Source organism: Gymnoscopelus microlampas (genome assembly GCF_963454915.1).
Source record: "Gymnoscopelus microlampas genome assembly, chromosome: 3".
In the NCBI taxonomy this organism is placed as follows: domain Eukaryota; kingdom Metazoa; phylum Chordata; class Actinopteri; order Myctophiformes; family Myctophidae; genus Gymnoscopelus; species Gymnoscopelus microlampas.
Window position 1 is genome coordinate 41,201,657 of NC_139940.1, and position 27,687 is coordinate 41,229,343.

Below are 27,687 nucleotides of genomic sequence, written 5' to 3' on the forward strand. Positions count from 1 at the left end.
GAAAAACAGCCAAGACTGACACGGCAATGACAGAGAGTGACAAAGACCATGCAGAAAGAACGTACACATATCGCCCAACACACACATTCATATTGCACACAAACATGCGCGAGCTGCCATAATATACAGGGCGAGAATTAAGTTAGATTCAGTCCAGTGCTATTCGCTGTCTTTGAAAAGAAATGAGCCTTGAACATATTTTCATATCCTCAGCCAAAGTTCAATGACCATGGATGGAAATTATGTTTTCTCAATAAGGGCAAAGCCGTCAAGTCTTGTCAATTCTCTGACAGACACAGGGGAGACCAGGCTTATTCTCCAAACCGAATACCGGTGTCTTTCTTTTCTTTATTCAATATAAGTCGGACTTCATTGACACGCGTTCTTCTAATAGCCTATAAAATGTGTTGTTATTGCTATGTTATTATATAGAAATATTGAATAACACATAGCTGTCCTTGTGGACTGTGGAGGGAGGTCTGCATTTGGAGAACTTGTGCAGTGAGTCAGAGTGGTAAAGACCAATGCATTAGCAGCCGCCTGGTTGTTTATTAGGCTGAGGTTAATGAGGAAATCAATGGCCCAATTCAACAGATCTTTAATTATAGACACTGTTAAAAGCTAAAGTGCCACCTCGCACTTTTACTCTGATGCTGATACTGCATTAGAATTGTTAGCAGCAGTCACATACCAGAAGTGTTAGTGGGCTACCACTTAAACCCTATTTACTTCATTGGCCGGAGTCCCCCAGGGTTCTATACTTGGTCCCCTCCTTTTTCCCTCTACACCAAATCTCTTTGCCAAAAATAGCTGATCTAAAAAACATGACGCTTTGTGGCTCAGGAGAAGGTAATGCTGGGTTCTTTGAATCGGATAGTTCCCGGCTTGATTCTTGAGGGGCCAAGGATCGAACCTGGTTGTGTCCTTGAGCAAGACACTTAACCTGTTGCTGTTGCTGTGTGAATGGGTGAATGTAATGCACATTGTAAAAACACTTCGGAGAAAGGCACCATTAACCATTTAACTACGTAAATATAGAGGTATACAGGAATCTCTCTCTCCCCCGAACATTTTTTCATCACCCTCTTCTCTGGGTGTATAGTGAAGGTGAGACACTTACTTAGAGCATGTATAGTATAGAGATGTGCTATGTAAATACAATGGTCACTCACTTATTACCAGTCTGTTACCTTTACCATGTATATTGCTTTATGTATGTGTTTTTGTTATTATGTATGTAGACTCCAGGAAGAGTATCTGTTACCATTTATAATAGCTAATCAGATTTTGAATAAACTAAACAACAGATTGCCTTGGCCATGTCTTAAAATGCGTTAAGTAAAAATATGTAGTGTAGCAGTCACGATTGCATTGTTTCATAAACCAAAAAAATATCAAAGATTTTAATCAAGTGAGTGCTCGCCATAATCCATGTTTATGTCCTATATCAGTCATGTCATCAACATATATTTTAATGGAAAAACAGTGATTATGTGCTGATTAAAACCCAACACCCATTTACATCCACCAGCATAAGCAACCTGTCAATTGTAGCCTGTAGCAGCCTGTGGTGTCCAATGAAATCCAACTTTTAACCCACCGGTTACTTAGTCACAAGTCACATCACTTGGTGTGTTCTGTTTTCTCCCTATAAAGCTTTGTTGGTATATTGCAGTACTGCAGCTTTATACAGAAGCAATATGGTGTGACACTGAATAATTAATTTTATAAATGATCAAATATGTTTGGTGATAAGTGGCTGTTCATTAAACTGAACTCAGTGCTTAGTTATATAGTGTGTGTGTGTGTGTGTGTGTGTGTGTGTGTGTGTGTGTGTGTGTGTGTGTGTGTGTGTGTGTGTGTGTGTGTGTGTGTGTGTGTGTGTGTGTGTGTGTGTGTGTGTGTGTGTGTGTGTGTGTGTGTGTGTGTGTGGCCGCGGGAAGTAGGGGTGCTGGGGGGGCTGCAGCACCCCCTGAAAATAAAATAATCTATGAAAAGCACGCGTGCGCATACAGCACCCTTAACCGAAAACATCTTCCCGTGGCTATGTGTGTGTGCGCATCTATGCCTGCATACATGTTCATCCTCCCCAGCCCTGTGCAACCAGCTCCCTGTATTTGTGTCTACCTGCAATGTTCTCCTGCCTCACCTGCTGAGAGTCGGCTGTCAGCAGTGGAACAGTCACTTCACATCTCCTGTCTCACATGACTCCATTTGATGGAAAGTATACATGATGACTTAGAACCTGGATGTTCTGTTCCTCCAGAGGTCATTATTTTTTCCCCAGCATTTTGTGTGTGTGTGTGCGCGTGCAAGCGTGTGTGCGTGCATGTGTGTTTCTAGCTTTAACATGTACCGTGTTATACCTGCGTACACAGACCTGGCCACAGGTCACGTTCAGTGTGGAAAACAAACAATACACATTAGCTGCTTTCAGAACCCTGTGCAAATGAAAATGCATGCTCATTATTCGTCACATCAAACAGGGTCGGGGGCCTGAAGCGGGCTCATTTGCAGCTGAATGTGGGAGACAGTGGGGTCGGTGGCCTGTTTAGCATGTGTTTGTGTTGCAGGGGTGGTGGAGGGATGGAGAGGAGGAGAGGATACCAGTGGGCTACAGCTGGTGCGCTGCGGCCTCATGCTTAATTTATACTTTGGTGTCGTTCGCGGAAAGATCTACAAGCTCACAAGCGGTCGCAGAAGTATAAATCACGCTCATTCCCTCTACGTGCCGCTCTCAAAACCCACAGGCTTTTTTTCTCATCTGTTCAACTCTCAGAGTTCAATTAGCATTGAGGATTTTACTGCCCATGTGTCGGCCTTGCTGTTATTTTTCCCTGACTGTCGGTCTGTGCCATATCTGACCTTGTTCCTTCTCATGTAGGAACGGTTTGCACACATTTTTACACTGTGTGTATATGTGTATATATGTCCATGAAAACATTTCTGTGTGTCCGTGTGTCCGTGTGTTTCTATGTCTATGTGTATGCACGTGCATGTGAGTGCCTGTAAGCATATGTGCGTGTGTGTGTGTGTGTATATTTTCACATTCCTTCTCTACAGCCGTGTGTGACCAGCTGTGTATGCTTCAGTCTACATGTACTCCTCTCCTTGTTTACCTGCTCCAGGAGAGCAGGCTGTCACTTCACATTCACTCTCTCCATCATCCTGAGGAGACACACACACATCTCCCATATGATGAGTACATGCTACGTCCACTATACACCTTAAGATAACAATCAGGAGGACAGTCATTTAGCGTGGTGGCGAGGCTGAGCATGGTGTCTCAGTATATGTGTAACGCCCGGGATTCGAACCCTGGTCTCCCGCGTGGGAAGCCAACATCTTAACCACTAAGCCAAAGGGATATCCCTATCACTATGGGGAGATATTAGACTTTCAGGCCATCAGGCTGAGGTAGTGAACCACTCTGTTACACTAACCCCCCTTTTGACCTCCTCCCAAGGGGAAACCCGATCCGGGTCACGCCGCCATTGTAATGCCCAGGATTCGAACCCGGGTCTCCCGCGTGGAAAGATAACATCTTAACCACTAAGCCAAAGGGATATCCCTATCACTCGGGGAGATATTAGACTTTCAGGCCATCAGGCTGAGGTAGTGAACCACTCTGTTACATATGTACACATGTGCACTTGAAGTTATTGAAGTTAGACCTTCCTGCAGCTGTGTGTGTGTGTGTGTGTGTGTGTGTGTGTGTGTGTGTGTGTGTGTGTGTGTGTGTGTGTGTGTGTGTGTGTGTGTGTGTGTGTGTGTGTGTGTGTGTGTGTGTGTGTGTGTGTGTGTGTGTGTGTGTGTGTGTGTGTGTGTTTTTGGGGCGGTGTAACCGCCCCCTATAAGTGAGGTTTGGACACTGACCAATCCTGCACCGTGATTGGCCAATAGTCTACAACGCAGTCTACCACCCTAACCCTTCCACAGTCAATGCAAATCTATACTTTTGCAAAGTCAGCCAATCACATTACAGCTAGTGTCATCACCACTAGCTGTAATGTGATTGGCTGACTTTGCAAATTCAGGACCTATGAATAGCAGTATGGACTTAAAAAAAACACTTTTATGTTTTTTTTTAATGTTACATTGTTACATTTTTGGTCAGGTGTTATCACCTGCAGGACACACCTTATTTACAAAAATGTAATTAGATGTTTCTGTCTGTCAGTTTAGAATCTCATTTATTCATACTGAAGTGATATAGGCTGAAAGTTTGGCTCAGTAGCTCTATGCTATAAATCAGCTTTCAATCATGGATGTCTTAAACTTTGGATGAGGTAAAGACAAATGGCAGCCCATTCATCAAACTCCTTACTGTGTTACTCTGTGACCTAAGCTTGTCATCAATAGCACAAGAAACCAAAATGAACACAACTCCATGCCATGATCCTTCTGCTTTGAGGCTCGATAGGGTCTATAAGTCAATCATTGACCTGCAAATCTTTTGACATCTGGAGTACAATTTAGGCATTTAGCAGACACTCTTAATCCAGAGCGATTTACAGTAAGCAAGGACAACACATGGTAATACATCAAATGCATAGAAATGGTAATCTATGATCATAGGTAAACCAAAACCATCAGTCTAACAGCAGAATATTAAAAAAAAAACAATCTGTACATTGAAATACATACTATAGGATGCCAGGTCAACAATGACCTGGCATCTGTCTACAGAGCACAAAGAATATGCTTGTAATCACAAGCAATAAGATTTTGAAATGATCTTGAATGAACTGAAATAAACTCTCAGTAACAAAGTGAAAAAGAGAGAACTTTGTCTGCATGCCAGGGAAGAGAATAAATGTTGGACTTGAGACAAACACGTTTAGACAGAATATAGTCTCAATAATACCTCTAGTGCTGTACTGCCCCCACATACTGTACTGTGCTTCTAAGTCATGCAATATCATGCTATGTATTTGTAGTAATTTTCTATGGAGTACTGTAGTGACTGTTAAGTTTTTACTACATTGTCTTGTTGAAGCTGATAGTTGGATGTAAGCTAGGCATGTAACGATTCACTCAACTCACGATATGATTCGAATCACGATACTAGGTTCACAGATTTTTTAAACACATAATTTTCCAGACAAGTGACCGAAAAATATTCTTTATTATTTGTCTTACACAAATCCAGTATTTCCAGTCTTTTTTTCCTTTTTTTTCTCCAATACTTTGTTTTCTCTTATCCTCTTTTCAATACAGAAGCAAAATCTTTTTTATCAATTCTCTTAAAAATATCCTGTATTTTCTTATTTTTTGGCAATTTTTTTGCTTCGCAATAATGTTTTTTATCAAATCGATTTAAATTGTCTGCAGTTTGAATCAATTCGAATCGATTTATGATACATCGTTGCAAGACCACACCTTTAATGCAATTGATTAGAATAATATATGCTTTCATAATATTATCAACAATTTGTTAATGCTCCTGTGTTGACAGACAAACCAAAGGTAGCTTTCTCTGTTGGTTTGGAAAAGTTGGACCATTTGATTCTGAAACTACTCTAGTCAACCAGAAAATCTTCACTAACATCGTCAATGCATACAATACATTTACAGGTAGGTAGGGGTTGTCATGTTGGTTAACTTTACAGAATCAATTATCTCTCAAATTACACAACTTATCTATCAAACGTAAATAAGTCACAGTATATTCTCTCATAGGTGTTTTCACAGCAAAAGGAGTATCACTTCAGATTTAATGCAGCTAACAATTTGCACTCAGACATTATGTGGATCTTGCTGTATAAAAATGATTGGACATTCCTTAGTAACTATGCATACAATGATGATGGTTGTGGGATTGAATACCTATCTAATGGAATCATCTTAGAGCTGGAGGCGGGGGACACAATTGATTTGCGTATACCTCCTGGGAGGAGGCTCTATGACTCTATGAACAACCACTGCACGTTCAATGGTTTTCTGATATATTCTATGTCACACTGGTACTGGTGCCATTACTTTAAAGAGCTCCCATAAGGCTCATACTCATCCTGTCAATAAACACATGTCCAAATGCAAACGTATTCTTTACAGATTTTTTTAAGAAGAGTAATGTTCATGTTTTTTTTTCCTTTTAGTTAATATACTGTATGGTACATGCAGTATATGATATTTTGAGTTATAGTCCAAAATGTGAAGTGGCCTGTTATAGCACCACCATGAGACCGATTTCAAACATTTGGGGTAGAGGTTCCTTGGCCTACTGGGAGTGTGCATGCAAAGTTTCATGCCCATCTGTCCACTAGTGACAGATAAACAAGCACATGGACAGGGGCAAAAACATAATCGTCTGGCCCAATCGCTTCGGCCTGGCAGAGAAAATATTAATTATAGTGTTGCTTTAAAGTTTGCCTTTCTTCTGGCAGACACCAGGCTGATTTAAACCTGGTGAAATAAATATAACATGGTATATATCATATTAGATCAGCCAAAATGTCAGTGAGTGGTATCAGCCTGTCTACTGAATCCTTGGGTGGCCCTTCTATAAAAAACAATTCCATTGACAAAAAAAAACCTTAAAATATCAAATTGTAAAATAAGATCTATTTTTCTTCCTTCCATAACACTGCCAAAACGAGTAACAATACCGTCTTTACCTGGGACCTGAAGGGGTTCCAATACCATTAACCTTGTGGTATATTGGCTCCTAAAGCTTATTGTGTACTCTTAGCATCTTGAAGCCTAAATGTAGACATGAAATACACACCCCACTGGCAACCAAGCCACCTAAGCCTCTCAAGAAACAGACAAATCCCTGGACCTGTCCTTTTCCACATCTGATTTTGTGGCACACAGCACGAGTATGCACAATCATAGAAGTATAATGGTACTATAATGGTTAAAAGCAGCAAAAAGCTGTGTGTGTGTGTGTGTGTGTGTGTGTGTGTGTGTGTGTGTGTGTGTGTGTGTGTGTGTGTGTGTGTGTGTGTGTGTGTGTGTGTGTGTGGTCCCTTATCTGCACACATGATCCTAATCAGGTATTTTCCAACCAGGTCTATTCAGTTTAGGATTGATTGAATACTTAATTAACACGTTTGATAACAGTACATGAAGCACAGTCAAAGGTTATACTAAAAGGATAACACAAAGAGTTGTTTCCATTGTGATCCATTGTACTGGATTCATCACTAAGACTTACAATACATACAATATAATACATATCAGTAAAAGCTCCAGTAGCAGCAAAAGGTATATTTACAGAAAAAGAGGGGTGGGAGCAGAGGATGCTACTACCAAGGTGTTCTACTTGCCCAATTGTATTTTGAGGTCAGCCGTTCTTTTTGGTTAGTTTTGAGTTTGGGTAGAGAATCGAGATCTTTAATGGCTTTTGGTGAGGCATTGAACATTTTGTAGGCAGCAATGTAGAATGCAGTTTTCCCCATGTTTGAGGCAAAGTTTGGGTGAAGGAGGTCAGATGAGCTCCCTCTGGTGTTAATGACAACCTGAGTGCACTCAGGCTAAAAATCAAGACCTACATGCTCCTGAGACATGTTATGGTATAGTGACTTGAGTTGCTCTTCAACTTCCAAGTGTGTTTGTCACATCAAGGAACTGATTCTTTGCTTTTTGACTGTGACTTTATTAATAAGATAAATAAGACTAACAGTATGGAGCTGACTGAACTGCCTGTGAGGCTTTCTGTGGTACCGTGTAAGTGTGTGACTGTTGCTGCCTCTTGCTGAAGAGGAAATACCCCTGAATCAAACTGTGTCATCTCTGTGGACAAATTTAAAATATACTCTGGCATGTGCGTGCCCCCCCATCCACCAACACACACACACACACACACACACACACACACACACACACACACACACACACACACACACACACACACACACACACACACACACACACAAGCCTTAGGATGTGACACTGCATGCTGCATGCTTTCATTACTTAATGCTTGCTGGCAGCTACCTCTTGTATTTTCCCATCACAACTCCTCAATAGGCACCACTGAACAAAGGCAGTGTGATTTCACACTGCAAGACAGTCAACGGAAAAGAAGGAAAAACATGTACGTATGCACAATAATCATCTGATCTCCCCCACTTTGTTTTACTTTAAATCCAAGGTCACTCACCAAATAAGAGTTTCTGTTTTTAGCGGTGCCAACCGCTCCACACTTGGCTTTGACTCCGTGTCTGTGTGTGTGTCTGTCTGTCTGTCTGTCCGTCCGTATGAGCCCGGGATGAGCACGGCAAAGAAGCAACACATACAAACACATGCACACACACACAGACACACACACGCACTTGGAGATTGCCTTTGCCATCTCTCCTCTCATTGACCACACGTGCCACTGGTTATCAAAGAGGGGTCCAGGGACCCCCAGCGCATGTTATGTCCGTCCGCCCGTATGAGCACGGGATGAGCACGGGATTTTAAACAGCTATAACTCCAGTTTGCAGCATACCACCAAGTCCACATTTGGTATGTGGACTTAGACCACCAATAGGGACGAGCATGAATTGCTGAAGCCCCGCCCCAGGGTTCCAGGGACCCCCAGCGTATGTTATGTCCGTCCGCCCGTATGAGCACGGGATGAGCACGGGATTTTAAACAGCTATAACTCCAGTTTGCAGCATGCCACCAAGTCCAAATTTGGTATGTGGACTTAGACCACCAATAGGGACGAGCATGAATTGCTGAATCCCCGCCCCCTCTGTCTTCCCATTGGCTGGCCTTTAAACAGCCATAACTCAAGTTCGCAGCATGCTACGGAGTACAAATTTTGTGCATGGACTAAAACCACCAATAGGGACGAACTGTAATTACTTAAGCCCCGCCCCCTCTGTCTGCCCATTGGCTGGGCTTTAAACAGCCATTAGTGGACTCAGACCACCAATAGGGACGAACTGAAATGAGTTAAGCCCCGCCCCAAAGGCACCGCTTCCTTCACACAGTGTGTGATTTTTTGGTTCACGTTGATTTGATTTATTTAACTACAGTATCACAAAATCATCGTGACATCTTTCTATGTTTCTGTTGTTCAGCGGATGCTTGGGTAGAGAGAGGGGAGCGTGGAACAGGGATTGTACTGGCACTGAGGGCTGAGGAAAGTGTGCTTTCATGGTCCATGTTAAACTAGATGATTAATTAATTAAATGTCCACAAAATGTTTAGTTCGTAAAATAGAGTATTAGTACACAGGAGCTTCATATTCATAATTTAGTAGCTCTCTCATACAAATTAGTATGAATAAAAAGGTTGGTTGCATAGAGGACTATGGATCATTCGTACAAATGTATCCGTTTATCTATTTTTGAAGAATGTTCATTCCCCGTATATACTAGATGTCGCAGTGCTGTTGTGCATTTCTTACAACTAAATCCTGCATGTAAAAAAGGATAGTTTAGCTATGTAGTATTGACTGTACTTAACTCTGGACAATACACCGCATCTACGCATATAGTATAATAATTAAACAATGTCTGCAGAAACTGAAGAAGTACCTAGAACTACTTTTTATCAGGCTTATAGTATGTCTTTTGTTTTAAATTACTTTTTATCTTTCTCTGTTCTCTTACTTTAGTCTCTGCCCATTCCCCCCTTGTGTCCTGTGATCACTGTCGCTGCCAAGCCATTGTTGGTGTGGGTGAGGGGACCATTGTTTCATCGGGAGAACGTAAAATGTGTTGCAGAGTTTAAAGGGATAGTTCACCCCCCAAATGACTTGTTTTCTATCTATTAGTCACCCCATGGAGACTTGAATTCATGGATATGTTTTAGTTTTTGTCGCATTCCTAAGCCAATAATTTGATGACCGGCAGCAGTTCCGGAAGGAGACACCAAAGAGTGTCCTTTGTGTCTCCTACCGGAACCACTGCCTACCGGTCCGTTGGTCATCAAAATATTGGCTTAGGAATGCGACAAACTAAAAAATATCCATGAATTCAAGTCTCCATGGGGTGACTAATCCATAGAAGTTATTTAAGTTATTTCTCCACTTGCCCACTGAACAGGTTCCCCGACAACCAGTAGTGCAGCAACAAGTACACAATTCCCAGCCGCTAGCAATGACTATATAGGCATCGCAGTGGTGGCCATTTTGTGATGCCACCCTGGTGAATCATGAATCAAACATTAGATTCAGTGTCAACATTTTTTTAAATATTTAATTATATTATATACTATATTTAATAAATACCCTCAATGTTTTATCAAACGTTTTATGGTCACCAGGATCCTGGATGGCTGGGTTCCAGACTTAAAATTAATATAAATATTTTCGGCAATCTCTACGGGAAAAAATTAATGGGCTTTCGAGCTGTGGCACAACAAAATGGCTGCCACTGCTATACCCTATTCTATTGTGTTGATTGGAATGCCAAGCCAGATGCCTTGCTGCTGGGATGCCAACACAGGATTTTACTGTGTGGGATATTTGAGAGGCTCATTCACCCTCAGCCATTACTGCTCACTTATAAATGTGTAGTTATCTACCTCCTTTCACATGACAGGAACTATTGATTGAGTTGCATATAAATCTTGAAGTTCTGTTGAATTTACATCCAGCCATATGTACTGAAAGAAACAAGTATGTCATTTTAAAGACAAGTTCCCTCACAGGCTGAGGCCATGCCAAACACCACACTTTATAGAGCCTGCACCCACAATGATATCAGAGATTTTGTAATGGACACCCTTCTTTCTGGCAATTACAAGATCAACTTTGTTAATAAGTTGTCCTCCATCGATTGTTAAGTGTAAACAACTTTGTGATAAGGACCTGAAGGCTGGTGGTTGTGATTTTGTTATGTTTCCTCCACAAAATACCAAAATCTATGGCTCCCTTGCCAGGCTTTAGAAACCTGTAGCCTGGAGACTGGGCTCGTCTTGGTGTGGTGGTTGGCCTGGTGTGGCCAGCCGGTGGAGTCTGGTTTTGGACGAAAATCTAGGCTACGAATCAAACTCTCTCAATCAAACTCTTTTTTCCCAGTGTTCCCTCTAATGAACGGCACTAATTGATTGAAAACGCTGGTGGGAGGGGATGGGACCTGTGTGTGTGTGTGTGTGTGTGTGTGTGTGTGTGTGTGTGTGTGTGTGTGTGTGTGTGTGTGTGTGTGTGTGTGTGTGTGTGTGTGTGTGTGTGTGTGTGTGTGTGTGTGTGTGTGTGTGTGTGTGTGTGTGTGTGTGTGTGGTGGGGGGTTACGTTGAACAGGATGTTGGTGTGAGAGAGTGTTAAGAGTCTGAACAGTGCAGCTCCTGGACTCAGTCCAGACCAGTGTAGAGGCCCACAGCCAGTGTTGCCATGTCTGCTCATTATAAGCGACTTTGGGCTTGTTTTTCTGTAAAGTTGCTTGTAAATATTGGTGGTTGCGGTTATTTGGAGTTGTTTCTAAAATGCAGACCCCCATCTGAAAATATTTTGTTCCAGAGACCCCCATACAAGATTTGTGTTGTTAAAATGTTTCAAATATATTAAAAAATTACCAGATTTTTCTTTTCTTTTTTAAAAAGCAGATCTACAAGCTCAAAAGCTTGCATCGCGATGCAACATTATTTTCAAATAGCCGTAGCCTAGTCGCTTCTTTCGGGCTTGTTTTCATAGACCTGCTGCTTGTTCCTCTCGCAAAATCTGGCAACACTGCCCTCAGCAGAGAGCCTTGAGCATCGTAAGTACAAAAGAGATAATACTGGGTACAGTGAACACAAGGGAGCTGATACATAAAGGGACGGGTCAGCACGGGCCCTCAGAGGCTGCTATCCTGCTGATATTGAATATATTGGTAGTTAATTACACTAACTCCTGTGGATGAAATCATTGTCAGCCATTATGGACAGTTAGCTACTGTATAATGAGAAGTCATGTTATTCATAGTATATTAAAATTGTACAGATATTTAAAATGTAGCCGTTTAACAGACAGCTATAGTGTTCTACAGAGCAACTTACAGTTGTGTAAGCAGCATGAACTCTAGTTAACCAACGCGGTACTCTGTCCAGTAACTAAAGTGCCAAGAAAACATGTACACTAATTGCTACAAAGTAAGGTAAGTAGCTTACTGTATGTGAAGACATAACCAACATACATCTGGATAACATAACTACGTAGCAACAGCCCATCCTACTAGACATATATGAACACAGGGCTTTCCCCTTCGGCTCAACTTTCATCCAGGAGAGGGTCTCTGGGTTTAATTTCCACAGATCATTGAAGGTCCGGCCAGAAGAAGGTTGTGGATGTCATTAGTCCACAGTGTCAGCTCAGTAAATCCAGGCTGAGTGGTCACACCTTCCCTTTGGAACAGTCCCAGAAACCTATATATACCTATATATATATACACACACACACACACACACACATACACACACCTTTCTCAAAACTGCGATGATGGAGCTTGTACAAGAATTTCACCCACTTTAATTTTTTACACCTGTAAACCTGTGATGTGACGATTACCGGTAAGTTGAGAAGAGAGACAGAGAGAGAAAGGGGGTGGGGGGGGGGCGGGGGGGTGGAGAGAAACCATCTCAGTTCTTGTTCCCTGTACAGGTTTCCACGCAACATGACGCAGTTTGAACCATGGCGAAGCACAGCGAGCCAGAAGCAAAGGAGGCCACGCAGGGACAGTCAACATTGATGTCGCTGAGTGGGGAGAGAGGTGCCCTGGTAATCAGAAGGTCCTCGGTTTGACCCTGGCCTGCCTAGTCTATGTGTTGAAGTGCCCCTGAGCAATCCACTTAACCCTAACTGCTCCCCGGGCGCTGCGTTAATGGCACTTTCCACTGCCACCAATAGTTAGGGTGGGTTAAATGCAGAGACATATTATTTCATGTATGTGCAAATGTACCGTGCACACATACCCCCAAAACAACTTGAGGGGACTGAATTAGAATTATTATTATGAAGAATGATTATTTTACTTTTATTTTATAAATATATATTGTGTGTGTGTGTGTGTGTGTGTGTGTGTGTGTGTGTGTGTGTGTGTGTGTGTGTGTGTGTGTGTGTGTGTGTGTGTGTGTGTGTGTGTGTGTGTGTGTGTGTGTGTGTGTGTGAGTGAGTGAGTGAGAGAGAACTGGTCATTGGCCAAATTGTCAAATGTCTACAATTGTGAAATGCTATGTTTTCCACAATATTTATCTGTGGAACCGAGTCAAACTAAATGGAATGCCTCAACTCCTATATTCAAAGTGCTTGTCAGGGTGGGGGGTCCCCAGTTCAAATATGATTATTTTGGTGGTGGGCTGAAAAGGTTAAGAACCAGTACACTATTTGACCTACATGAAGTCATGTTATTGGACCCCACCTTTTTTTTTAAATATACTGTACTTAATTGACTGGGGTCCCCCAGGGCTATATCCCTGGTCCACTCCTTTTTTCTCTCTAGTTCTCTGTGCTCAAAATAGCCAAACTAGAAGCTCACAACTTGACTCATTGCAACGTGTTGTGAGCTTCTAGAACTCTTATTTTGAAGTGGTTGTGATTTCTAACCTTAAGCCTAAAAACACAGACCACTCCACCCCCCCCCCCCCCCCCCAACCCAATAATGGTGCAAAGATATTCATCAATTATAGCACAAATCCATGTAGCAGGTACATCAAATGGAAAATATGGGAATATTCCATAATAGTTTTCAGACAGTAGAGCCAAACAGTAAAGGTGTAGCGAGAGATTATCTTTTCAGCCGTGTGTCTGTGTGTGTTTGTCCGGGGCTAATCTCGCAAACTGCTGGGCAAATCAGCGCCAAGCATTTTGAGCACGCTACTATAGACCGAGAAACATATATATATATATATGTATATAACTACCAGTATGCTATTTAATATTTTTGTGAATACATTACAGCAGACATACCTCCCTCCAGACTATAATGTCTCCATTCATAGTGAAGTTCTACTAGGCTACACATACAGGTCTGTGTAGTTGATGTGTCATTGACTCTACCTTTCATTTAGCGTTATAAGCTCTGCGCTTGTGTTAGCCCCATTTAGAACCTCTCCCTCTGCTATGTAGCTACGAGATAATGTCCTTCGTGGCCCGGTGCCGTTTTAGCTCAACTTTTTTGCACATTTTCCACTTTACATGTTTCTTACCCCTTTCTGCCCATCGTATCCAAAAAGTAAAGGTTTTCTGAAATTCTCTCAGATGTTTTAACTTCTAGCGCGCAATAAAATCGAAAAAAGCGTTTAAATAGCTTCTGTCCTAAATGTTTTTAAGACATACCCGGAAGTTGCGCCCGTAGAGATAACATTACTGATTCCTGGTCAAATGTTGAATTGCATCTTCTAATGCATAATATTTTGGAACCGGCTGCGGAGAGAAGCTATTTAAACGCTTTTTTCAACTCGTTGGATATATTTTATTGCGCGCTAGAAGTTAAAACATCTGAGAGCATTTCAGAAAACCTTTACTATTTGGATACGATGTGCAGAAAGGGGTAAGAAACATGTAAAGTGGAAAATGTGTGAAAACGTTTTGCTAAAACGGCACCGACAAACGAGGAACCTCATCTCGGAGCTATACAGCGGAGGGAGAGGTTCCGATTGGAGCTACGCTTGTGTTATTGACTCAGACAGACATACACACACAGTATGTATGACAGGCGGATATGTGTACACACCAACCTGATCGTGCCATCAAATGGGTGACGTTTGGTTAGACGTTTTGGCTGTACTCGCTACGTCGCATGCCAACGGAGGACATGATGATATATTATTCTGTCCCTATCCGGACGTAACTCAAATGGCGCTGAGTTGGCTGAAACGGACTTCACAACGTTCGGCATGGCGACTCGCTCGCCTGCATGCGGCTCGCTCGCGGTGCCCCTCGTGGCTCAAGTCTGCTTCTGATGGCGTGCCTCTGGCATTGTAACAGGTTTGTTGAGTTGTCACCCATGCATCTGGGTTTTGAGGGTTACATGTCGCCTTTCCGACATGTCGCCTTTCCGACGTTAACGAACCGTATACCTAACCCTAACCGCTCGCGGAAGCCACTAGTCGGAGTGGCGAGATGTCGGAATGGAAGGCGGTTACCGCTTTGAGAACGGCACTTCCGCATTCCAGTGTGGGCGGGGTTATCTTGTGAAATGACGTCATGGGGTACCCGTCACGTCAAATGTTACCATTGTGGTCAGATGTGTCCCATCCCATCACTATAGGTACAGTTTGAGATGAGACTGTGTTGGTATGCCCCCCCCCCACACACACATAGAGAAAACATAGAGAAGACACATGCCATGAGCACGCGCACACGGCCCGCAACACAAATAGACAGAGAGACAGAAAGACTTCCATCTTTAGAGAGAGAGAGAGAGAGAGAGAGAGAGAGAGAGAGAGATGCCATGGGGGTTTTACTCCTCTGTAGCCTATTGAAAGTGAATGCCCTGCTAAGCTGCCCATTCCAACAAATAATAGTTGAAAAACTAAATCAAGTAAGAACACAGTTATTTCCCAAGCTTGTTTTAGCTTTTTCCATAGCCACCTTGATTTCTAGTTAAATTAGATCTAAAACTCAAATAATGATGAAATTAACTGAACACTGCAAAGTGTTAACCAGTGGAAATAATGACTGTGTTTTTTGTGTCTCGCTGCTAAAGTGTATATAGACCCCTTAACAGACGACGTGACACTGATAAGAACCAGCGCACCCCGAAACAACAGGTTGGGAATTGATTGCGTGAAACAATCACCTGTGCGTCCAGTCTCAATGTTAGTAAACAAATAATTGGTCTAATAGGCCACAAAGGAAGCACAGAAATGCCAGAAATAGCCTATCTTAAATCTTATGCCCAGCTGAGCCAACAATTTCATTACTCAATTTAGAGACCCTATTTGCAATAAATGGGCATGCTGTTGGTTTTGGTCATTACTGACCAAAACAGACTCTGGCTATGTTAAGTCGCATGAAGTAAGCTGTCGTTCCTCTTGATTCTTAGAAGTGTTGTGTATCAACCTCTGACAGGCAGGAGTCTTGAGATTAATATGATCAATCTGTCATTCATGGCCCATGGGGCACAACACAAGGTATTCACAATTCAATTCACAGGAGTTAATATCTAAGTTGAGAGTTTATATGCATAGTTAAACGAATTAATTAAGATTTAAAAAGTTTTTTTTTTTTTTTGTCAAATATAAAAATCGAGCAATCGTCGCATTTTTAGACCCTCACAATGCGCTGTTGTAAAAACATGTATTTATTTTATTCTATGAACAACATTGATTTAGCTAAATTACAACTTTAAAAGAGAAACATCTATTCTAGAATGTCGTTGCCCCAGGTTCGATTCCAGGCCAGGTCAGCATATGTGTCGATGAAATGAAATTTGTCCCTGAGCAAGACTCTTAACCCCTAATTGCTCACAGGTTCTCATTGGAAACAAGACCGCAAGGACTTTCATGAACGACCTGTTAAAAGGAATTATCCTTATCCTTATAGTCGATTAGAAAACGTTTTCAGTTCGTGGCAATTGTTTTGTGGTGTGCTTTTTGACATGTTTAACAGGTTTCATTAATTTATTTTCGTTTTCTCACTGAAGAGGTCTTTTCGGCATCAAGTGTAAAACAACGCTTTGATATTTTAAATTAGATTTATTTAAAAAGGAACGACTCAATGAACAGGAGGAAAATATCGTCAATTTACAATAGTCTATCACTTAGGGTATAAACAAACGTATACAACACTCCACTGAACCTTGACATATCAAAATGTACACTTTACATAGGCTATAATGTTCAGTACATTTTCTAAAAGTATTTAAATAATTGTGTGCAGCTGCTTCTTTAAGAACAGCGTGCCTCGGCAAGAAAGTGCAAATTTAAGTACAATGTTATTATTCAATCAGGCTTGGAAAGTAGATCAATTAACGAAAACAGTTTATAAATTCTTCAATCACGCCAATATACAACTGAGCTGGATTGAGGAAAGTCAATCCTTCCTTGCTGTTTTAAAGTGCAACAAATTGGAAACAAATGCAATGTAGGCAGTCTCGATAACCATTGACATGACATGTTATTAAAAAGGAAAATCATATTAACCATAACCCGTTGAAATGGAGGCCAAAAATTAAAACAAAACAAAAAAAGGCCTACATATCAGTAGCTTTTAAAAAAACATAAATATCTTGCCTCTACAACGATTTGAACCGATCCGAGACATAAACAGCGAACATGGGGGGATTTATTATGGGTTGTGCATATAGGCCATAGGCCAGGGGTCTTCAACGTTTTTCAGGCCAAGGACCCCTTAGCTGAGAGATTAAACAGGGACCCCCACTACATATTGTCTAACACTGTGTCGCAGATTAAACTTTTTCATAGCTTCATATGTTTATCTTTTCTATTAATATGTTGGATTCATGTGTTAACCTTCTAACACAACTTGACAGTTGGATCTGTACTTGGTCTGCTCTTTTCCCCTCTACACCAATGCTCTGGAAAAAGCCGATCTACAAGCTCACATTGTGAGCTTGTAGATTGACTATTTTCGGCTAATGTTCCCTATCACACAAAGATTTGTCGGACCCCTACTCTCAGGACCCCTCGGGGTCCCGGACCCCCTGTTAAAGACCGCCTGTACATTATATCTCAATCATTGTTTTTGCCCGATTCCTGATCACTCTGGTCGTCCGTGAAGCACACGTCGACGTCGCTGTCATTGTCACTCTTTTGCTCGTTGTCCTCGAAGATGCCGTCCCCCATGTTTTTGTCCTCGCTCTTAGTGACAGTCTGCCCGGGGTGTCTGGACTTGACGTGTCGCTCCAGGTCCCTCCGTCGCACCAGCACCTTGCCGCAGAACTCGCACCTGTAGGGCGTGTTGCCCTCGGCGTGCAGCCGGATGTGCTTGTTCAGGTTGCTGGGGTCTCCGAACGGCCGGAAGCACACCTTGCACTTGAGCGGCTTGTATCCGGTGTGAGTCCGCATGTGGATCTTGAGGCCGTACTTTCTCGAGTACAGCTTGCCGCAGTACAGACACAGGTGGCCCTTCTTGGGCTTCCCGGACCCCCCGCCCGTGATGCTGTTGCCCGAGGGCATCGAGTCGAGCCTGGCCCGGTTCTTCTCCACGGCTATGTCGGAGAGCTGCTGCGTGTGCATCGCGATCTCCCGGTCGATGTTGGTGATGGAGCCGAGGTCTTGGCTCAGCGACGACGGCGACGTGCCGAAGTAGGACATCGACTCGGGGTATTTCAGGAGATTGCCGAAATGGAATTTGAGTGGATAATAGGGAGGGCTGTAGAGGAGCTCCCCGTTATAGACGGTGAACGGCATGAGAGGGATGTTGCAGTCCCCGCCGTACGGCTTCACCCCGTCGAACTGCGGGAGAGAGAACCGCTCAAAGTGGAGTCCGGAGGCCATCTGGGGGTAGCGGGACGGGGACACGCCGGAATGCATGCGACTCTCCACGTGCTTGAAGGCCGAGTTCTCCTCGATGTGCGGGAGCAACGGGAAGCCCCGCATGGCGTTTGCGCTGCACGGCCCCGCCGGAGACGTGGGCTCCATCGGGTGCACGCACTTGGGAGGGTGGCCGCCGCCTTCAGAGAGAGAGTCGTTCAACTGGCGTGTTGGTGTTTTCATGTTCCCAATGAGTTTGCTGAACCCCAGTCCATTGTGCTTCCCGCTGGCCTCCTCTCTGGAAGGGTCGGCCACCACCGGGACCTTGGAGATGCCCATCGGCTTGAATGCAGAGCGGACGCCTGGATGGAAGCCCATGTTGCTTAGCACCGAAGACGCGGTGCCAAGGCCGAGAAGGTGGCCATGGTTCCTCGCCGAGGTAACGCTCATGTCCAGCGCTCTGTCCTGTTCTTCAGAGCTGCTTTTCTTTGATAGACTCACTTTATGGTTAACAAAAGGTGATGAAGACACCACGAGCCGCCTGCCAGAGTCTGAGATCGAGGTGTTTTGGCCGCTCCTCGGTGAGGTCGAGGTGTTGGGGATGTCGCCGGATTTCGGTGACCTGCTGAAGTTCTCCGGACCCCTCGCCTGCTCACTGTTCACAAACCCCCGGCCGTTGCTCAGAGCACAGTGGAAGTGAACATGGGCCTTCAGTGTGTTTGGGTACTTGAATATTCTCCAGCAATACCAGCAGATGTAACGCTCCTCACCTGGAGAAGGACCAGAAAAAAAGCATTTGTTATAATAATGACAATAATAAATTGTTGTGTGTGTGTGTGTGTGTGTGTGTGTGTGTGTGTGTGTGTGTGTGTGTGTGTGTGTGTGTGTGTGTGTGTGTGTGTGTGTGTGTGTGTGTGTGTGTGTGTGTATATATATATATGTATATATATATATATATATATATATAATATTATATATATATATATATATATATATATATATATATATATATATATATAATATTATACTCTGATAAATGTTTTTCATTTTTCCCTATACGCACAAGTTGCATGCATAAAGATGGAAACCATGGATGGTCACATATCTAAACAAACTCCCTTGGCTATCACCCATGTATGTCTTAGTATTTGTATTATCATACAAACTCTCACTTAATATAAACCGTTAGGATTATAAATCTCCCATCAAGACCAAGTAAGGACACCAGTTGAGCGGTTAATAATATAGATGTAGGCTAATGATTTTGTAATCCGCATACGGGCCATTCATTGTATATTATCCACATCAAAAGAGCAAAACGCCCTCCCCAATCTGGCGCTCGGAAACCAATGCATTGAATATGGAACTCTCTCTCTCTCTCTCCCTGCTCTTTATGGGACTCTCTCTCTCTCTGTGCTCTTTCCCGTGGAAGTGACGGCAGCTGTTCCTTGAAATCGCAAGTCTCCAGAAACAATGGCGCTTGCCCATCTGTTGACGCCAAATAATAGCAAAGCGTATGTCAAGGAGCGCACGGTGTGTTTGGCCGCAGAGCCAACACACAGTGGATTCGTCGCAAATCAGGGCAATATACACCCCACATAAAAGTTAGCTTTCATTAAGCAACAATACCTTACGCTCCCAGCTAATTTACCGTGAAGCACCTTGTTTGAATTTATTTGCTTTTGAATTCATGAATATTAATGATGCGATGACATTTGTTAACCCCTGTCCCGCTGAACTGAATAACCATCCGCTACTTCGATGGCCATTGAGACACACATCAATCTCCGCTTTTAATTGCTGGTTTTAATCTATGTTTCATCTACTGTAATTAATTAGTTCAACACACTTCTAGTTCTGAATAATATGAGGGTCATATATGTCCCTAAAGTATTTACGCACAGGCTTACCGGTTCTATTCTATAAACAGTAAACACAGCAGCCCCCCCTGAAGGCTTTCCGTTGATAATAATAATCAAATAACCGGATTAGTCTGATGACAAGAAAATTAATACTTGAGAGATTAATCCCCGCATCGGCCTAAACGGAATGTTTATTAGACTAGCCCTATATTATCGGGTGTGTAAAGTAGCTATAACTTGACAAACTCATCAATTATATTTTAATGTGTAAAATAAAATAACAACTAAATCATGTTTGTTTTATAATAACAGATGCATCAACCAATACAATATGCATCTACGCCGGCTAATAATAGTGAATGCTCCTATTAAGCTGCGGTCTGTTAGACATGTCAGTGGCCCGAATTAAACGAATTATAATGTTCTGTTAAAGACAAATCATATTTAGTATAGGCCTATCATAATATATTTGAAATGTTTCGATATGCTTTGCGAATTGAACAGTGCAGCCTTGGGAAAAATTTAGCAGGCCAATTGATTGACATGACGTTATATTGACAGTCACTTGATGAACCTCTCAAAATATCAATGCTTGTTCCATGCTTTGCAGGCATACAACATAAATAGCCCACGTATCAAAACATGTTATTAAGATTTATTACGATGGATAAATGAGATATTTGCTGAAATTGCAGTCATACCTTTCTCATCATGCGTTGGAGTCGCCGTGGTTGGGATGTCGTACCATTGGGCCAGAGTGTTGGAATACCACACACTCAGCTCCTCTCCTGCAGGAATCTCTCTGAGCACACGGTAGAAAATCTATATGGTGGAAGAGCACAGATGGAGTTTAGCAAATCGTTTCCCACACAGCAGGTCGCGAGTATAGCCTAAATATCCACCTTTTTCCATTAACAAAAAAATATTTCAGAAGATTTAAACCAATTTAATACCAATTATTATTTGGATATTTGATATTCGTTTTGATTAATTCAAAGAAATTCCAACTTATTTCAAAAGTATTTCATAAATACAATAATTTCCATTAAAACAAAAAAAAACGTTTAAGAAGTAGTGAAAATAGCAGATCTACAAGCTCACAGCATGGCGTGAAGCAACGTGTTGTGAGCTTGTAGATCTGCTATCACTAGTTTGGGTCCCGGGCAAATGTCTAATTTCTCTTTTGGGTCTTGAGCTAAAACGTTTGGGATAGTAGACTTGTACCTATAGTACTATTTTTTTAAATTATTTTTAAATGTGATAATTTCACTGAAGCAAAACCCACCTGTCCACCAGGTAAATCCGAGACTGCTTCCAGGTTTTGCTCTTGGCTGTTCCTGGCGGCACGTATGAACCCAATCCAGTCTGGGACAGGACACCCCGATTCATCCACGAATTCTCCCCTGATCAGACGAATCTAAGGGATACACAACACATTGGACAGAAATTAAACAGACATCCACCACCAGATCTTAGAATAAAAATTGCCCATATAACCTAGTTATAACAAGTAATTCTTTTCATGAGTAGCCTATTTCAACAAAATATATTTTGATACCAACTTTAGTTCTCACTCTGCATATGTACGCCCTCATAAATAAATAAAAAGGCTGATTATTGCCTATACACCGTAATTCTTTTCAAATTCACATCGTTCGTTTCAATAATACCTGGAGGTGTGCCCATAACCAAAGCCCGTTTAATGCGTCTTTATCCGCTCTGTTAGGCCGCTGTTATAATTCACTAAGGAGAATGACATATACAGGCCTAATTGAGTTGATATGGGAAACGAATTTGAGGAGTGTCAAAGCGTTTCCAAACTGTTCAAGCAAATTAAAGATTGAAGCGTGACATTTGACACAGAAATTGCACCTGATGATCACGTATAGCCCGGGGCCATGCATTTAGACGCATCAATCACAATGTCGCTGACAGCTTTAACAATAAGAGGGGTGTATTTATGATGTAGTTATAGGTTGAAAATGTTCACATATGCATACAATAAATCGTTGATGGCTCAAAAATATTTGTGTAGCTTTAAAAAAAATATATATATACCATGCTGAATTATTATATAGGCCTACATGTTCTTCTTAAATTCTGTTTGATTTAGAATGCTTTTTTAGCCTATTTCTTCATTTTCTTAGCTCGGGGCTATGGTCCATGCTGGACTCCAGCATGGAGTGGCATCTTTCGATGGCCGGATCACATTAAAATTAAATGGCTCATTGGAATAACTAGCCCCGTAGCCAGTGAAATGTGAGGCGGGCGAGGGCAGGAAATCCCACACAACGTCCCAGGTCGCCCATTAGGCCGGTTAAGTAGAAACACAGAGTTGACAGTCAGCCCACTAATAGAACTCAATTATTTCCAACTTGACAGCACCAACCAATTAATAACCGAAGGTCCAATGGGCAGTGACAGCTCTGTTGTAAAATGTAGAAAATGTCTATTCCGTTCGTTCATTTTACTTGGTTTATTATTATATTATATTATATATTATTATTGAAAGAATATCAGAATTGTTTATTTCGATATGTGGAATGTATTTCTCATATAGGCATCTCTTGCAATAACTGCAGCAATACATGTTCTGACTGTTATCAACAATTACGCTCATGAAATAATAGAATAATAAAACTTAATTATGACTTTTGATAAATATTACTATTTATCAAAAGTCATAATTACCTTTTAATAATATTCTAAATATGATATTATATTATTAAATGCCCGTCATAGTACTTGGACTGTTAACCCCTTAGAATGAAAATTCACAACTTAGATAGCAATTGAATGAAAGGGAGAGAGAGAGAGAGAGAGAGAGCGAGATAGAGAAAAAAAGTTGTTAATCCCATACCTTTTTCTTGGGTCCAACAACTTCTTTACGGTCCGACACGTACTTCCCTAGTTTGAAGATGCCCGGCACAGGTCCTATCCGGAGCCCAGCCGAGATGCTGCAGTCTGCAAACACACTGATAGTGGACGCCCGTGTGGCTTGCATGGCTGGCTCTGCGTGCAGTGCTGAGATGAGAACCATGAAGACCACAGCACTGACTGATTGAGACAAGTAGAGAGAGAGAGGAGAGAGAGATATAGAGTCAGAGGAGGGATAGACGAGGACAGGCCGATCTCCGCCCGCAAAGTGACGCGGTGGCGTATGTGGTCCTGCTTTTCTAACGGAGCAGGGAGCAAGGTATCCCCTCGACACATTAACGCGCAAGGACGAGCAGGGGGGGGGGGTGTGGTTGTGTGTGTGTAGCCTATGTGTGTGTGAGAGATTTTGGCTCTCTCAGCAGCTGTGTGGAGAGAAAACGGGCCGGGGTTTTGGTCACATGGAGACTTTCCCTCACCCCTACAGCACATAATGAATTGCACCAAAACGGTCAAGAGACAATGGGCCAGGCGACCTTCCCGTCCCCAAAATCCAATTTGTCAAGGGCGAGAGAAAAGAGAGTGCAGAATCAAAGGTCTGGAGCGACCATTAATCCTCAGCATGTGGCTTTGTCCTGCCAGACAGTTCCGATATTTTAACTGACAAATCCACTGTATAATTTATCCATAAATTCTCCCCCTTTTCATTCTTCCTTTTCAAACCTGTTTTTGGAAATCAGTGACTACTTTAAATCTACTTGGCTGGCCCTCTTTCGGTTTTCATATACTTCAAAGCACTTTTATTCTCCTCCTTTTGTGTTCGCACTCGAACAAAGGGAGCAGGAATGTTTAGAGGACTTGTTAACTTCTATTGACTCTCGGCGTGTGCCGGGTTGGGATCAGGCAGGTACTCAACGGGAGAACGACCAGGGGGAAAATATATGCTACAGCTTGAAAATAACCACCATGCACGTCTTAATATTTCATACACACTTTTTTTCATGTCATGTCATCTCCACTGCAGATAGATTTTATAAGTTCAAGAAATATAATTCTTAATTTTTAATTATTTCTGGAAAATCCATAATACAAGTGATTAATTTCCATCCACAATGAAATAGTTTTCTTTGAACATCCTTTTCATTTATTGTCAGAACAGTTTGGTTAGGATAGGCTTCCAACTTGAATATAATAGCCATACTATACAGTACACAATCCTATAGCTTGCGATATGGCACCTGCATTGGTGCAATATGGATTCTATAATATTTTTTTAAAAAACTTTGTGTTTTTTTTTTAAAGGCCTTGGTGGCCTGCTGCAGGCTGAAGTCAAATAGCTATATGCGCCGAATTATTGCTCATCATTGAATAGTTAATAACCAAAAAAATAATAATATTCATTCCATTATGGACAATGCATGATGGGACCAATAGGGTGGTTTGTGTCTTTATTGTCACAGACATCTTAAAAGGGATTTCAGTGCATGGTGACAGTCGCTTTGTGGTCTCAGGTTTTAAAACTGTGTTTGACCCCTTTTGATCATGTGGCGTGGAAGAGAACAAGAACCTGTGGGCGATAAATTCAGGCCATGAACGTGTCTTGCTAACCTCTGCCCCTAAAAAGACGCGGATGACACTATAGGCCAGGGGTCTTCAACAGGGGGTCCGGGACCCCTAGGGGGTCCGCAGAGTTACTACAGGGGGGGCCGCCAAATCTTTCTTTCAAATCTTTTTACATTAATCACTTGAACCCAAAGCGTCCCTATTCTGAGGGAGAATAGCAGATCTAAGCTCAGAACGCCTAGCGCTGCATGGCCTTGTGAGCTTGTAGATCTGCTATTTTCGGCCAAGAGGTTTGGTTTTGAGGGGGGGAAAAGAGCAGACCATGTAGACCAAGTACACTTAAGTATTGAGGGTTTAAATGGTTAGCTGTCTGAAAATACAAGCTATCTATGAAAAAGTTTAATCTGCAACAACATTTTATACACTATATAGTAGTTCTCTCAGCTGGGAAAAGCGTAGAAGACCCCTGCACTAGGCAGTAATAGAGCAAGGAAAAGACCCCCCCCCCCCCCCCCGCCCATAGTAAAGGCATCCCACTGCTTCATTCTCTGGGGCTTCTCTCCTCTCTCCGCTTCACGAGTCAAAAGAGCGTGAACGACACGCGAACAATTTCATCAATAGGCGCATGTTATCGCCGGCTGTGCGGATGGTTATTTATTAACGTGTTGCCCATTCGTAGCTGGTTCCCATCCACTCGGGATGAACGGGTCCTCCAAGGCCCCAAAAAACCTCTCTCTCACACGCACACACACACACACACACTGGCCGGGCCCGATTCTCTCGCCTTATGTGTGGCATGCTGAAAGTCCTACAGCAGGGGTCTTCAACGTTTTTCAGGCCAAGGAAGGACCCCTTGGCTGAGACAGAGATGAAGCAGGGACCCCCATTATTTATTGGGCTATAGAATTGTGTTGCAGATTGGACGTTTTCATCGATTTATGAATAGACTTGTTTGACAGCATGCAGTGCACTATCATCAGTATCAGTATATGTTGGATTCATATGTGTATTTTCATTTAATTTAACCACAAAACCTAAAGCCGTCAATAGTAAACTTGACCTTTCACTCTGTTCTTGGTCTGCTCTTTTTCCCCCTCCACACCAAACCTCTTTGCTGCAAGCGCCAGATCTACAATCTACAAAATCTATAATTGGTGTAGATCTGCTATTTTTGGCTAAAGTTCTCCTCACAATATAGGAATGCTATAGGGTTCAAGGTAACGTAAAAAAAGATCCTAAAACACAAAGATTTGTTGGCTCCCCTGTAGTAACTCTGAGGCCCCCCTAGGGGTCGCGGACCCCCCGTTGAAGACCCCTGTGCCTACAGTTACCAAAGTGAAATTAATTATTCGAGGAGGGGAAAAAGGGAGACATTTCCTTTCTGTTTGCGATCCCTCTAAAAGTAGAAGGGTGAATCCCGCTCCAATGCGCGCACTGAAGCACGGCGAAACAGTCAAAGGATGGGTGTCAAAGTGAAAGCACTGTTCGGAGCAAATGGGATGGAAAATTAAATGAAATTAAATGGCTTGACCGGCGGCATTGTCCCCCTCCTTTTAAAGGACACATTAATTACATGGTCGGATCCTTATTCGAGAACAATATTGCGGAGTCAATCACGGCATTCCACAAGTTCTATTCTCTTAAATGAACTCCCCATCTCTTTAATGAACTTAAATAACGACCTTTGAAGAATCGGAGCTTGAGCAAGAGGGGGACGTTTTTATGGGAGCTGGCCCTTTTTTCCGTTGTGCCTGGAAGTTGCCAGCGCTCGGATTTGACCGTCCGGCTATGGGGCTCTGATTTAACTGGTTGGCCATTAATGAGCCATGAATATAGAGGAACAACCTGCCTGCAAAGCAACGTGGTAAATACAAGGAGTAATGCCCCACCAGGGAGCTCCATTCATGCTCCCCAAACTACTTTGGCGAGCCAAGGGGTCCACCACCACCACCACCACCTCTCCTTGACCGGCTTCAATAGGCTACCCATTTAAAACCCCTCCGAGCTTAGAAAGAAAACACATTTTTTATGTCGACCCATAAAACGTTGTTTGTATCTTTTCGTTCGAAAGGGCCCAATCCAATCATTGTCCCACCAAGCGCAGTATGGTCCGATTGTTGAAGATTCCCACGTTTTATAAGTGTCAACGTGCGGCCACATCTTCCCGTGTACCAGGTGCCCTTGACACACACATATTTAACACAAATACATTTTAGCTTTCAGTCTGTTTCAGCAATATTATAGCCTGAACCTGTTTATATTCTGCAGGCAAAACTCTAAATCAGAACAAATAAAATGCAGGCCTGGCTATACTGTCAGTGTCAACAAACTGAACATTTGGGTATTTTATTTGTCTGTGTTTAATACCTAATTTAGCTTTGGCCTATTTTAGGTGGAATATATTTAATGTATTTTTTACCTTCTTAAAAACTTGGGGGAGATGCCCCAAGCTTCACAAAAGGCCAACCAGCTGCGGTTGGTGCGGGTGGGACATTACTGGCCTGTTTGAATAGTAATTATATGCTTGTATGGGACTCCCACCAGATGACATGATTGGGATTTTAACCCAGACTAATATTCAAAATCGCATTAGAGAGCGGCCAAATAAATGGCAACCGATTCAATGCTGTTCATGCGTGCTCTTATTTTCAATGCTTTCTTAAAAAAAAAAAAAAAAGAAGAAGAAGGAAAAAAAAGTGGGCTGCTCCATTTTGGTATTCAAAGTCCCTACAAAGTTTGGCGACGGGGCTTTTCAGGAGGATTTCCCTAACTTCAGCTCACTTGTCTCGGTCGAGGGGACGCGGACAATGGCGCGTAACGTCGTTGTGAATTGATATGTTTCGGTGTACCTTTATAAATTCATACCTTTTCTCACTCGACCGCCTCAGAAAGAAACTGTCACTCCATTCGATTCTCTCTGCTGTCGAGCGCATTTAGCGTGAGGGTCTATTTGTGAAGTTCATTCCTAGGCAAATGTATGCAAGGGGGGCTCAGGCATGAATGGGGCAGCGTGTCAGCCGACCCTAATTGGGATTTAGGCACTTAAAGCATATGCAAGAAAGTGACAGAGAGTCACAGGTTCCAA

At 42.5% G+C, this 27,687-nt stretch overlaps 1 protein-coding gene across 1 annotated transcript; it reads right to left on the reverse strand.

Annotated features, from left to right (window-relative positions):
* Positions 1-17,559: 17,559 nt before the first annotated feature.
* On the reverse strand, positions 17,560-23,205 carry prdm13 (PR domain containing 13; the record flags this gene model as incomplete). The annotated part of the gene is made up of 4 exons (XM_084052924.1): positions 17,560-19,073; positions 20,867-20,987; positions 21,451-21,582; positions 23,026-23,205. 4 exons carry the CDS (start codon positions 23,203-23,205, stop codon positions 17,560-17,562), a joined length of 1,947 nt encoding a protein of 648 aa, XP_083909050.1.
* Between the last annotated feature and the right edge of the window lie 4,482 nt (positions 23,206-27,687).